Below are 13,879 nucleotides of genomic sequence, written 5' to 3'. Positions count from 1 at the left end.
AGTGTGGTCACAATCCCCTGAAACCTGTTTATGCCCCACTGAGGCTAAGAATCCTTGACTTCAAAGGATGCAAAATGCAAGCATAAAAATTATAGAGCAATTTTTAAAGGATTTGCCAGAAAATTAGTATTATTTGAAACTTTAAAATCTTGATGATGCTCTTTTAGAACTGATAAATAGTGTAGATGTTAAATATCTCTTTTCAGGGTAGTACGGTGGAGTGATAACCCAGTAAGACTGTGGCAATTAGCCTTTTAATAGGAGTATTAAGCCTTTAGTTTTAAGAAATTATTTCAAAGTGGCAATGAACAAAACACAAATTAAAACTGATATTTGAATTTGACCTGTTAGTTTGACAAATGTAGGTCCATTACTTAACAGGAAAAGAGAGCAAATAAAGGATGACACAGAGAAAGTTGAGGTGTTTCATGCCCTTTTTGCGTCAGTCTTCACTAAAAAGATTAATTTAGAGCAGATACGTAACACAATATTAACAACAAGGGGGAAGGATCTTGGGCTAGAATATGGGAAGAACAGCTTAAGGAATGTTTAGATAAGATAGATGCATTCAAGTCAGCGGGGCCTGATTAAATTCACAATAGAGTATTTAAGGAAATAACCAAAGCAATATTAGAACCATTAATTGGTTTTGAGAACTCATGGAGGATGGGTGAGGACCCAGGGGACTGGAGAAAGAAAAACACAGTACTTATCTTCAAAAAGAGGAAAAAGGAAGACCCAGGAAATTATAGACCAGTCAGTCTAACTTTGATACCTGGAAAGATACTGGAACAAATTATCAAACAATCAATTTGTTCAGACCTAGAGGAGAATAAGGTGATAATTAGTAGCAACATGGAATGTCAAGCACAAATCATACAAAACCAATCTAACTTCCTTCTTTGACAAGGTAACTGGCCTAGTGGCTGGAGGGAAGCAGTAGACACGATATATCTGGATTTTAGCAAGGCTTTTGACATAGTCCTCCATGATAGTCTCATAAGCAAACAAGGAAAATGTGGCTTAGATGAATTTACTAAAAAAATGAGTGTACAACTGGTTCAAAGACCATACTCAGAGAGTAGTTAACAATGCTTCACTGTCAAACTGGGAGATCGTATCAAGTGGAATTCCATGGGTGGCTTTTCTGTGTCCAATACAATTCAATATTTTCATTAATGACTTAGATGATGGAGTGGAGACTAGACTTGTAAAATTTGTGAATGACAGTTTCTAGCTAGGAGTGGTGCAAGCATTTTAAAGGATGGGTTTAGAATTGAAAATGACCTTGATAAATGGAGAATTGGTCTGAAATCAACAAGATGAAATTCAATAAAGACGTGCAAAGTACTACACTTAGGAAGGAAAAATCAAATGCATACCTCCAAAATGGCGAATAGCTGGCTAGGCACTAGTACTGCAGAAAAGGATTTGGTAGTTATAGTGGATCACACATTGAATATGAGTCAACAGTGTGATACTGCTGCAAAAACAGGCTAATGTCATTCGGGTTTGTATGAACAGGAGTGTCCAATGTACGAGCTTGTCTACTTGGGAACTTTACAAGCCCTTGTGTGCGTTAAACTAGGGTGTGACTCTACAGAGCACCAGCTTGCTACACACTAATGTCACGTCTGGATGCATTTTGTCTGTTCTGAAAGTTCTGGTGTGTGGTTTGGCTTAGTGTTCTTCCAGACACCGGTCAGGGATGGGCTAGGACCTGATATACTTAATCCTGCCTCAGCACAGCTGATAGGCTAGATGATTTGTTAAGGTCCCTTCCATCCCTACATTTCTGTGATTAATCTGTGTTTATACCACCTCCAATTATCAGAAAAAAAAATAAAATTAATGACGTGTATTACCTTTTTTCAGAGCTCTTTGGCAACAAATCTGACTTTTTGAACTGTTTGTTTTGTGTTTTTGCCTTTCAAATTATTTTCCACATGGCAATTGAATTAATACAATAACAATTATAAATATCTACTTCTGAGCTCAATGTTTTCTTCAAATAGTGGGTGTTAAAGACAAAAAGAGAACCCTGGAGTCTGATGCTGATAATGTAATGCTTTTTGGCACAAAAGTTCAGAAGACACTCTGTTACCGGAATAGGAGTTGTTCCCACAGAGGATTTTAGGAGTTAAGATGACACAGTGTTTCAGACATAGCGTTATTGTGGCAGAGGGTTTTCAGCAGAGGATTCACAGGACATGCCTCTTACAAAAAGAACCTGGCACATTCGACTGTCACACAATCCTCACTTGTGTAATGTTTTTCTACCATAATATTGGAGAGGTCTCTGTACCCTAATGCAGGACCTTCCTTGCCTTACCTGTCCTGATAACTTGACAGGCTCCCTACATTGGGTCAGAAGGGGAGCTGATGGGTCAGGGTACAGATACAATCCAATTTTTCCCCTTACAGAAGGGCGGGGGAGGCCTCCAAGGGGTTGCCAACAGTAGCATTGAGATATGGGAGGGCATCCTGAAACAGCTGTATGATATGTGACGCAGTAGGAAATTGTGAGTGTTGCTGAGGAAGAAGGGGGCTATTTGCTGATCAGGTTAGGGAACATCTCTTCTCCTGTCAGTGCTCCACATGTACTAAGCTCAGACTGCCTGCTTTACTTTTAAATTGCAATTAAAAATTCAGCCACTTGACAAAGTACAATTAGACGTTAATGTGGACATAAAGACAATGAGACATAGACACCATTATATGGTTAAATGTGGAGGCTGGAACTTTATTTAAAACTATTACCTAACTAGGGTAACTACCCAAACTACCCAGAAAGGTTGTTCCAGTGCGGCTCTCCAGTTGGCACGAATGGCCTTGGTGTACTACAGACTAGAGGGTAAATGTGAAAGTCATGCCCCCTCTCCACCCTCACCCTGACTGGTAAGCCAGAGTCCCAACCCTTCCTCCATGCTAGAGATAGGAGAGACAAGATGAGGTGAGCCACAAGCTGCATGAGACATAGGGTATGTGCACAGTTCGAGCTGGGGTGAGATACCCAGCTTGAGCAGACAAACCCCGCACTAGTTCTGATCTAGCTAGTGTGCTAAAACTAGAGTGTATTTTAAAAAATAGTGTGTCTAGCTGAGCAGCAGGACGGGCTCACCACCCTGAGTACATCAGTACGAACCCAGCCGAGACCACAGGCACCTACTCAGAGTGGCTAACACCCTCCTACTAGTCACGTTGATGCTGCTGCAGCTACGTGTGATTTTTAGGGCACTCGCTCAATCAGAGTTAGCACGGGGAACTGCTCCCCCAGCTCAAAGCATAGACAAACCCCTGCACCAATTAATACTGTGCTCAGGACCATGGCCAAGGCAGACCACCGGGTTACAGGAACCTGTAAACAACCAGCCACATGGGAACCTGTCAAAGTTGCAACAATTATAATCTAAACCCAGACCACCTTGATGCTGAATGGAAGGTGGAAAAAACCCACACGGCAATTTGCCAATTCTGCCATATGGCAAATATCCCTTCCAGCCTACAAAATGGTGATCAGCCAAACCCCTGACATCACCAGCAATCCACCAACTATATTAAAGGTGCAATAGGGAGCTCACAATAGTTACCCCACATAGGTAACTCAAAGCACAGTCAGGTAGTTTAGACACTGGTTTTCTAGCAACAAAGGACAGGTCTATGTGTTCTATGCACCATGTATCTGGCAGGACTTAGCTAACCTGAATCCTTTACCACTCCTGGAGCTGGATACTGAATTTCTTTAATGCCCTGTGGTGCACTTTACTTCAGAGTAAATACAAACTGTCTCAGAAAATGTCATAGTCAGCGACAGGCCCTACATACAAATACAAGGGCCATGCTGTTATATTTTGATGACCCTCTTTTCCTTCAAATTCCTCAAGCCCTATCTCTGCTGTGATACCTACAGAAAAATCAGGCAATCAATGATGCCTAAGTTGAATGATAGTTTGGAGCAACTAATTTAACTTTACCAAAGGAGGAAACAAATTTCAGATTACTTTATTTATTTATTTAGATTTAAAATAACAAAGATTTTTACCCAAGTCTCCAGGTATCCTAACATAATTATACAATTAAATTCACCATCAAACTGTGCACACAGCTAATCTCTGTAATGTCTGATCTTATTATTGTTCTGCTCAGCCTCTCTCCCATTGTGTTCTGTACTCAGTGAGAACGTCCCTGGCATGAGAAGTTTATGATACAGTCTCTTAGGGCAGGTCTATTTCCTAGTGTAGATCTGGCCTTAGTTAGCGGATAGGTTACTGCTCCAGACTGGAACCTTTGGGTGCTACCACAATACAAATAAATCATATATTTCATAAACCTGTTTGGAGGCTGTAACTGAACTATCTAGATACTATAGCAGGGCAAGGCAAATGGTAAGGACCCGTACATTTGGTGAGTCTTGAGAGGAATGACTGGGCAGAAGGCATCTAGCAGAACTTCATTAAAAAAAGAAAAGGAGTACTTGTGGCACCTTAGAGACTAACCAATTTAAGAACTTCATTGTTCTATTAGGAGAGGTGTGGGAGTCTCACAGTCCAAGGAGGAAGGATGGGATCTGAAAATAGTTGGGGAGCCAATTCAGTGCAGGGTGTTGTGGAGCTTGTGCCACTTGATGGGCGAAGTGTGGAGCGGGACAAGCCTACTAGTATCTGTGCAGACAAGAATAAAATCTAGTATCTGAGGAATACAGGAAATGGGGCTGGAGAAAAGGAGGAAAGGAGGGAAGCCTGGTCGAGGGGGAATGATGAAGGCACAAAGGGATATCTTCTCCTGGATTCTGAAATGGACAGGATGCCAAGGACGTTTCCAAGGCTAGGGATGAGGTGTTCACATTTCCTGAGTGCAGAGATAAGCTATAAGACTCGGTATTTGTGGATCAGTCAAAGTTTGGGAAGTTGTGACTTAGAACAGACAGGAGGGAACCCGTGGTAAGGATGAGAGGAGATTGGGGGTGGGCAGTGAATATGCATCAGTATTTCTAAAATAACGAGGAAACAAGAAATCATGAATTAAATTTTAATATAAAGGATGGACACTTTTTTCTTAAAGGATTCCCTTGAAAATGGCTGGGTGTATTTGAAATGTAACTATACAAGTTATTTTACAAAACAGATATCTTTGGGGTGTAACTTCTATAGGTACATGAGCTTATGGATATATGTGAGAAAATTTTAGATGATTATGTCGTCAGCCTCTATTTTTATTCTACTAACACTGCAGTTGCTAAATAAATATTAATATCCCAACTATGCTGTTACATAGGGCATATGGAACATGTTAATGTTGTACTGTAATTGGCCAAACTTGCAAGGCCTTACACTCAACTGGGTGGCATTTCTCTGTCTGTCTGTTTGTAACACAATAACTGTAGAGTGTCACTGTCACGCTGCCTGGTAAGGGACACAGCTGAGAGGGCCAATCTCAGGTCAGACTGCCAAAATACAGGGTAAGTACCCCAGACTGGTGGTATAGTCTATCATAGGGTGACCAGATGTCCCAGTTTTATAGGGACAGTCCCGATATTCTGGGCTTTGTCTTCTATATACACCAATTACCCCCCACTTCCTGTCCCGATTTTTCACCCTTGCCATCCGGTCACCCTATTCTATCATAAGATTTCACCAGCCAATAACAAATATGTGCTTCCAAAATACTATACTAGTTATCATGAAGCCACATACAGTCCCTTTAGGCTCTACAGTCCCTCTTTACCACTCAGGCAAACTGGACTTTATGATAAAAGGTTATTAAAACCAAAAATCACATACATTGGGTTTTTCCAATCCCAGAGGATCAGTCACTTACCCTAGGTAACAGGCTGCTCAAGATCTTACCAAAATACAGTGCTAGTAGCCAATCCTTATTAAACTAACTAAAGATTTATTAATAAAAAAAGAAAAGAGAGCTGGTAAAAGTTAAAGCAGACTCCGTGAAACTTAAAGTTAAAGTAAAACTCCGTGAGTTTGTGTGTGGGGGTGTGTGTGTGAGAAAACCTGGATTTGTGTTGGAAATGGCCCACCTTGATTATCATACACATTGTAAGGAGAGGTTTCAGAGTAACAGCCGTGTTAGTCTGTATTCGCAAAAAGAAAAGGAGTACTTGTGGCACTTTAGAGACTAACCAATTTATTTGAGCATGAGCTTTCGTGAGCTACAGCTCACTTCATCGGATGCATACCGTGGAGTGGTCACTTTAGATAAGCTATTACCAGCAGGAGAGTGAGTTTGTGTGTGTGTGGGGGGGGGGGGGGGTGTGAGAAAACCTGGATTTGTGCTGGAAATAGCCCAACTTGATTATCATACACATTGTAAGAAGAGTGATCACTTTAGATAAGCTATTACCAGCAGGAGAGTGGGGTGGGAGGAGGTATTTTTTCATGCTTTGTGTGTATATAATAAGATCTTCTAAACTTTCCACAGTATGCATCCGATGAAGTGAGCTGTAGCTCACGAAAGCTTATGCTCAAATAAATTGGTTAGTCTCTAAGGTGCCACAAGTCCTCCTTTTCTTTTTGCATGACTCATGTCCCAGACAGACAGAACAGGTTGCCAACATGGCCTTATGACAAGGGACAGCCCTTATTTTTTCATCTCTGTACAAGATCAGGAGTTGCTGAGTGCTGAAAAAAAGCAGCAAGAAATACCCCTGGTGAATGCGGTTGAGTGCCGATTATCGTTGTTATTTATTAATAATAATGATAATATTGGGAGGAGGGGTGGGGCAGGGGTGCTAAGAAAACAGTCCCTTATTTTTGAAATACGATTTTGGCAACCCTAGACAGAAGAGACATAATGATGGTTGGAGGGGAGTGTGAAGGGGACAATGGAGGGGCATGGGGGAAGGAGGTGTGCACACAGCTTCTGGCCTGGGAGGAAATGGGAGACTTTTGTATGGGGCACAGGGGGAAATGGGGTGCAGACCGAGCCCCTGCTATAGAGGGGAGAATGTGGGAAAGTGGGGCATGAGGGGAAAGGGGTGAAATGGGGGCACATGTAGAGTCCTACATGGAGGGCAATGGGGGTTGCTGGTCCGGGAGGAGAGGGAAAGGGGGTGCACACAGAACCCCTGGTGGGAGATTGGGGGAACATGAGTGGAGAAAGGGGGAAATGGAAGGAGGACAGAGCCCCTGGCATAGATGGAAGTGGGGGGAAGGGGGCATGCAGGTGCACACAGCATCCCTGTCATGAGGGGAGAATGAGGGACCTGGAATGGGAAGGAGGGAGAAATGAGGGGAACACAGAACTGCTGACATGGGGTGAAATGGGGGACCCTGGTTTAGAAGAAGGACAGCATGGGGGAAAGAAAAGGGGACACTGGTATGGGAGATAGGGGAATGGAGGGCACAGATCTCCTGGCAGGGGGAGATTGAGGGAGTTGCAGGGAATCCCTGCAATACAGGGAGGTGGAAGGGGACACCCAGGGAGCTTGTGGGGGGAATAGAGGGAAGGAGCCCCTGGCATGTTCAACAAGCTTGGCTGACAGATGCTACAACGTGTGCGAGCCTCTGGTTATATTCAGTTGTTCTATGTCACTATGAAAATGTGCACCTATTTGGTATAGATCCAGTGACTCTGACTTCCTTGATATTGTTGCTGTTTTGCCAAGCGTTAGCAGACTTTGGGCCTGGCAGGTCAGTTTCCCATTGGAGGTGAAATTAGTGATCCAGTCTCAAGCTATTTTCTTAGTGAAGCTTGTTTACTTACAAAATACCGACCTGGCTGTCCTTGACCAGAGGTGTAACAGACTGAACACAGATAACTCCTTTGTGCAGAAAGGAAGGAAAGACTTGGGGGTTGCAGAGTCCATCCTGCATTCACCCCGCAGCCGTGGATCCTGCAGCTCCAGTCTGCAAGGCTGGAGCTGCTCCGGGCATTGTGATCTGCTGCAAAGGAACACAGTGGTTTCATTCAGGCTTGGCCCAGTCTCTCCTCAGTCATGATGACAGGGCTGGTGACAGGTCAAATTTGCGTGAGTCGCACTACGAACTTGTGCACTGGGTCACAATGCCACTCACACAAATTCGGATCAGCTGCCCCCCTGTCAGGCAGGCCAGGCCAAACCTGACCAGCACTGTGACCCTGGAAGTCACAACACCCAGAGTGGGGAGCCGAGCCCAGCCCGCCCCAGGGGATAGGAAATGCAGATACTGCTGCTGTGATATGTATGGTATACAAGCACTAGTTACACTAATGTGTATATTCTTGAAGAAGCTTATGACAAAGACTAAGATCTTTATTTATAAAGCCTGCATAGTCAGTATCCTCCTTTATGGCAGCGAGACATGGATCTCATATAGCAGGCAAGAAAAGAGATTCAATAGCTTCCATCTGTGGTGCCTGAGATCCATTCTAGACATCACCTGGCAAGGTAAAATTACTAATGAAGAAGTGCTAATGAGGGCACAAATCTCCAGCCTGAGAGCTATTATCAAGCACAACCATCTTCGTTAGTTAGGTCATGTGCATAGGATGCAAGATGGAAGACTTCCTAAAGACATCTTATAATATGGTGAGTTAAAGGAGGGTCAAAGACAGAGAGGACACCCAAAACGTAGGTTTTGAGATGCCTGCAAAAGAGACCTAAAATAGAATCATAGAATATCAGGGTTGGAAGGGACCTCAGGAGGTCATCTAGTCCAACCCCCTGCTCAAAGCAGGACCAATCCCCAATTTTTGACCCAAATGGCCACCTCAAGGATTGAACTCACAACCCTGGCTTTAGCAGGCCAATGCTCAAACCACTGAGCTATCCCTCCCAATGCTTTGGTATTGAGTCACAGACTTAGGAAGCCCAAGTACAAAAGATCATTCAAGTTGGCAATTCAGTCTGGAGACAGGCATCACAGAACGTGATAAACAGTGGCTCTCTACACTCAAAACAAAAAGTCAAAGTAAAAAACAAGTGACTAGCCTTGGACAACAGGAAAACACCTTTCGTTGCACTCGATGCGATAACATCTGTTTGTCCAGAATTGGTTTTTATAGTTATCAAAAAAGCTGCAGCACCAACTGTGACCTCACATCCGCAATACCAAACGTCTGTAAAGATGAACGGGGCCAATACTAACGTGCATATTGTGTGTTGTGGGTAAGATATTTAGTAAGTCGTGTGGCTTTTGCACTAATGCTATTTACTGTGTCGTGACAGGCCATTGAGGTTTACAAATGTGTCCTGACCCCAGAAAGGTTAAGAACCACTGTCTGGTCAACACAAAGCCTGAGGGGGCTGATGCAAAGACTCGCCATATAGCATGGTCAAATATGCACCACTCTAAGTGGAATAGAACCATGTTGCTAAATAATTGACAATAGAAATCTGTTAGTATTGTCTTCACCTTTGCAGTATTTTGCTCTGTTTCTTTATGGGGTGCCCTAAGAGTGACGTGGCCCTTAACTGACAGGTTTAAAAATATTCTTAGTATTATGTGAGGACTGAGGGGGAACACAAATGCCCATTCAAGGATGCTGCACGGGTTCCACAGGACAGCAGGTGGCCATTATTATTTCTTGCACAATGTGCTGAAGATATTTCACTCAATCCTGACTCTTCCAGATCATCATCTACATCAGCGTCCCCGCTGTCATTGGATCATTGCAGGGCTTGGAGCAGCTGGGATCCTCATCCTGCTGGGAGCTGTGATAGCGATAAGTGTTTGGGGTAAGCAGTTCAAAATTAATTTGTGCAAAATGCGGCACTCTGAAATTCCCCCTTCCTGCACATTTCTGATTCCAACGCTTTTGTGAATAATATCCTGGACTCTTCATTATCATCACAAAGGGAACAATATCACATGAAGAAGGTAGTGTTAGAACTTGATACATGAGACCTATGTGATCCAGCTCTCACAACGTCACTGTTCAGTGTGCACAGGGAAAAGTGGAAGACACCTTATAATGTGCAATAAATTAGATTTTCTCTCTTTCTCTGTCATGCTCTCTCTCTCTGTCCCAGTTCTCAGTTTGATAGCTACAGTATGTAACTGTTTATTACACACACCCTCATTCTCAGTTTGCTAATCCCTAAGTGGTAGTTGCCGCTCATGCTCATGCTCTTCTGAAGTTTCTCAGCTCAAAGGATGTCTGAATACACTGGAGAACAACAGTACCAGGGAGGGAATCATCCATCAATCCAACTGCAGCACTGGCCTAAAAGATTTCCATTTCCACTTGAAACAATTTGTGTGTGAATCATCTCACAACAACTCAGCAGGTAACCTCAGCACCTTCTCTCTCTGCAGTTTCCTGTATTGTAGTGCCATCTAGTGGTTAGCTCGGGTAACCCAGTGCAGGACACAAACCACTTCAATAACTACTTATAGGGCATCTGGTAGCGATTCCTGTTTAGGGTCCCTAACGCTTCCATTGTAAAAGGGTCTTGTGGTATCTTTGAGGAGCTCTCACACTTCCCTTGTTCGAAGCAGGCCTTTGAAATAGGGGGCCGAGGGGCCTTCATGTTTTCTTTGGCCCATGAAATTTCATCCAGGTTTTGCTGAGATGGGAACCTTGGAAGAGCCACCATTTCCCTCCTTGCTTGTGATCCTCAGGAAAACTCTGTAGCATGACAAAATAACAGTCAAAAGTGCTGGGCTCACCTTGCCACAGCAGCACACCCTGCACTGGGAGTGACCTGAGCAGATGCAGGTGGAAGTGGGGAGGGGTGAGAGCTGGGCCAGGCTCCCCCTCACCTAGCACATAGCCCCAGTGGTCTATCAACCCCTTGCTCCCAGGAACACCACATGGGTTAGAAGCTCCTCCTGGGGAAGGACAGAGAGCTGGCTGGGCTCCCTTTGACCACTCAGGCCTATTCCCTGCCCCCATCCCTCAGGATAACAGACTTTTCCTGTAACCAGCAAGCAGAGTTATTCCTGTTGCTGGAGTGATAGCAGTGTGGTGTGATACTGAAGATCCAGGGTCCAAACGCTGCTGCTGATTCAGGCTGGTGCAGTTGTTGCAGTCACAGAATTTTTTTATGTTTTTTTAAAAACTAGGAAATTAAACACAATACTGGATTAAGAGAACACAAAGATTACAAAGTCAAGCTCCCGAAAGTTAGGAAATGCCAAATTATCTGCACAACCTTAATTCAGTTACCCGCACAACCTAATTCAGCCCCCATTTGTGTGTGCCTTATGATACGGTCTTTATTGCAGGATTATCTACTATTTTTATCTCAGGGCTGCTGCCTTATTCAGTGCGCAGGCCTATTTGGTTCCAGGTCCATGATGGCTCCCCAAGCATTCAGTGTACTGGATGACCTCAGTTGAGGCTGAATTACAGTTGCATGGACAACCATGAATGTGGCATTTCCAATTTTGACTTTGCAAACTAAATAAAGTTCTTTTAACTCTTTTATATGTAGTATTATCTCCCCCCAACTGGCATGCAGCCATCTCTAAGGGGAAATGCAATGGCTGTTAAGCAGTGCACAGGAACACTACACTAAAGGGGAGGAAGTGAAGGAGGATTCCAGTAGAGCCTGACCTGCGTTAGCCCGTGCTATTTCAGGACTGAGGTACTCACAGCTTCACCAATACCCCTCCCTCCTGGCCTGCAGCACCTGCGGCGAGTGGAGTGTTGGACCTGTCCTCAAACAAAGCCAAGGCAATAGCTCTGCTGAAAATGTTGAGTCTGGAGGTCTGTGCAGGAGTTTAATGCAGTTCAGAACCTTCAGCTCCATTAAGCATTTCCATTTCCCCCTCCAGAGGGATCAGGGTGTAAGCTCTGCCCCCCAAACTGGCTGCTGCACAGGGACAAGTGCTACTGGGTGTCAAAAGAAAAAAATCCCTGGAACGAGAGCCGCGATGACTGTTCAAGGAGGAGCTCTCGGCTGCTGGTGATCCGGGACCAGGATGAGATGGTAAATAAAACTAGTCCTGGAGATATGAACATCACTAGTAATAATTAATACACAAAACCACTGTGCTATGTGTCTGTCAAGGCTGCTCTATATCAGGGGTGGCCAAACTTACCGACCCTCCGAGCCACATACAACAATCTTCGGAAGTTCTAGAGTTCTTCATCCCTGCAAGGAGGGGGGCGGGGGTAGGGGGGTGTCTCAGGGCTTCAGCCCCACAGGAGGCACCTGACAAGGCTCAGGGTTTTGGCCCTGTGGGAGGCATCTGCCAGGGCTTGGGGCTTTGGCCCTGCAGGGGCAGGGGTCTCAGGCTTCAGCCCCACAGGAGGCACCTGCCCAGGCTCAAGTCTTCAGCCCTGCTCCTGCTGAAGCTCTGAGCCCCAGGAGGTGTGCCCTGCAGGTCTATAGCCCTGAGAGCCCCCCCTCCATAGGCGCTAACTTTACCCAGCGCCAGTGGGTGCTCGAGCCCCCCACCACCTCTGGCCCCTCCCCGACTCCGCCCCCATTCCAACCCCTTCCCCCAAGTCCCCACCCCAACTCCGCCCCCTCCCTGCCCCTATTGGACCCTTCCCCAAATCCCCGCCCCCGTCTCTTCCCCTGAGCGCACCACGTTCCCCCTCCTCCCCCTCCCTCCCAGCGCTTGCTGCGCAAAACAGCTGTTTTGCGGTGGCAAGCGCTGGGAGCTAGGGGGAGAAGCGGAGACGCAGTGCACTCAGAGGAGGAGGCGGAACAGAGGCAGAGGTGAGCTGGGGTGGGGCGGGGAGCTGCCAGTGGGTGCAGAGCACCCACCAATTTTTCCCCATAGGTGCTCCAGCCCCGGAGCACCCACGGAGTTGGCGCCTATGCCCCCCTCCACACTGGCAGGAAGCCAGAGTTGATGCGTGAGGGGGCATGTGCCCCCCAGTTTTCCCCAAGGTTTGCTGGTCCAGCTCAGTCACATGGTGCCACTGGGCCCAACTCCCTGCACTGGGAGCTGCGGCTGTGGGGAGAGGCAGCGACAATCAACTGGGAGCTCCTCACTGCAGTTCCCAGCTGTTTGGCATTGCCTCTCCATTCGGAGCTAACACCTGGGAGATGCAGGGTGGGGGCACTGAGGGTAAGAAGGAGGGCAGCTGGGGGGACCTTGACTCAAGCTGTTGGGAGAGGGAACCTTTAAATTGTGCCCCCCCCACTCTCAGCAAGCACCAGTCGTCTGTAGCAGAAGCCCTTCCTAGCCCCACCACCGGGCAGAAGCCCTGAGCTCCCCGCCAAGTCTGGTAGGTGGAGAATGGGAATGGGAGTGGGAGGGGGCTCTGGGAGCCGCACTTTAACTGTAAAGAGATGCCTGTGGCTCACAAGCCACGGTTTGGCCACCCCTGCTCTATACATATCCACACACACTAAAAAGCAAGGAAAAGAAAAGTTAAGGCCAGCAACAGTACATAACCTGTGCCCTGCTACCCAGCGGTGGACACCTCACCGATAGCATGACCCCCAGACACCACAAAGACTGTACCAAGGCCTGAATTCCGCCCCAGTCAGGACAGAAAATACGAACTGGCCCACGGTCACAAAGGGTGGCTGTGGTGGAGTGGGGAATTGAACCCAGTTCCCAAAGTCTCTAACTAGCACCTTAACCACGTTAACCCTCCTTCCCCGTCACTTCATTCTTCCATGTCATTTACAGACTTTCATACAAACTACTTCCAAAGACACAAACCAGATCTGGCTTGGACTCACTGTTACATCCTGTGCGAGGAAATGGACTTGGGTGGACGGCTCCCTGTTCAATCAAACACTGTGAGTGTTTTTATCCCATGAGTCCATGTAAGATGTACAGCAGGGGGCACAGGGCTGTTGCTTTCCAGGACTGGTGTCAGCAGAGGCTACATATGGTCGCAAGAGATATTCAGAGCTAGGAACGACACTCTGCACAGAGAGGAGATGAATTGAGTCCTGAGCCTCATTCGATGGCTTTCGCATCCTGAGGGGCTGGGTTTTGTAATATGGACAAGTGTTTTCAGAAATAGATCA

The 13,879-nt window shown here is 46.0% G+C and overlaps 1 protein-coding gene across 2 annotated transcripts in view; it reads left to right on the top strand.

Moving 5' to 3' along the window:
• Positions 1–13,879, top strand: part of LOC125621674 (killer cell lectin-like receptor subfamily B member 1B allele A) — a 43,345-nt gene that overhangs the window by 28,911 nt on the left and 555 nt on the right. For both annotated transcript variants that reach the window (XM_075119556.1, XM_048818803.2), the window contains exons 2-5: positions 9,566–9,670; positions 10,073–10,222; positions 11,715–11,869; positions 13,533–13,645. In XM_075119556.1, coding sequence (XP_074975657.1) covers positions 9,566–9,670; positions 10,073–10,222; positions 11,715–11,869; positions 13,533–13,645 — 523 coding nt within the window. The remainder of the gene's footprint in view (positions 1–9,565; positions 9,671–10,072; positions 10,223–11,714; positions 11,870–13,532; positions 13,646–13,879) is intronic.

Source organism: Caretta caretta, chromosome 14, assembly GCF_965140235.1.
Source record: "Caretta caretta isolate rCarCar2 chromosome 14, rCarCar1.hap1, whole genome shotgun sequence".
NCBI classification, from domain to species: domain Eukaryota; kingdom Metazoa; phylum Chordata; order Testudines; family Cheloniidae; genus Caretta; species Caretta caretta.
The sequence above is the reverse complement of the archived record's forward strand: the minus strand, read 5'-3'. Positions and strand labels throughout refer to the sequence as shown.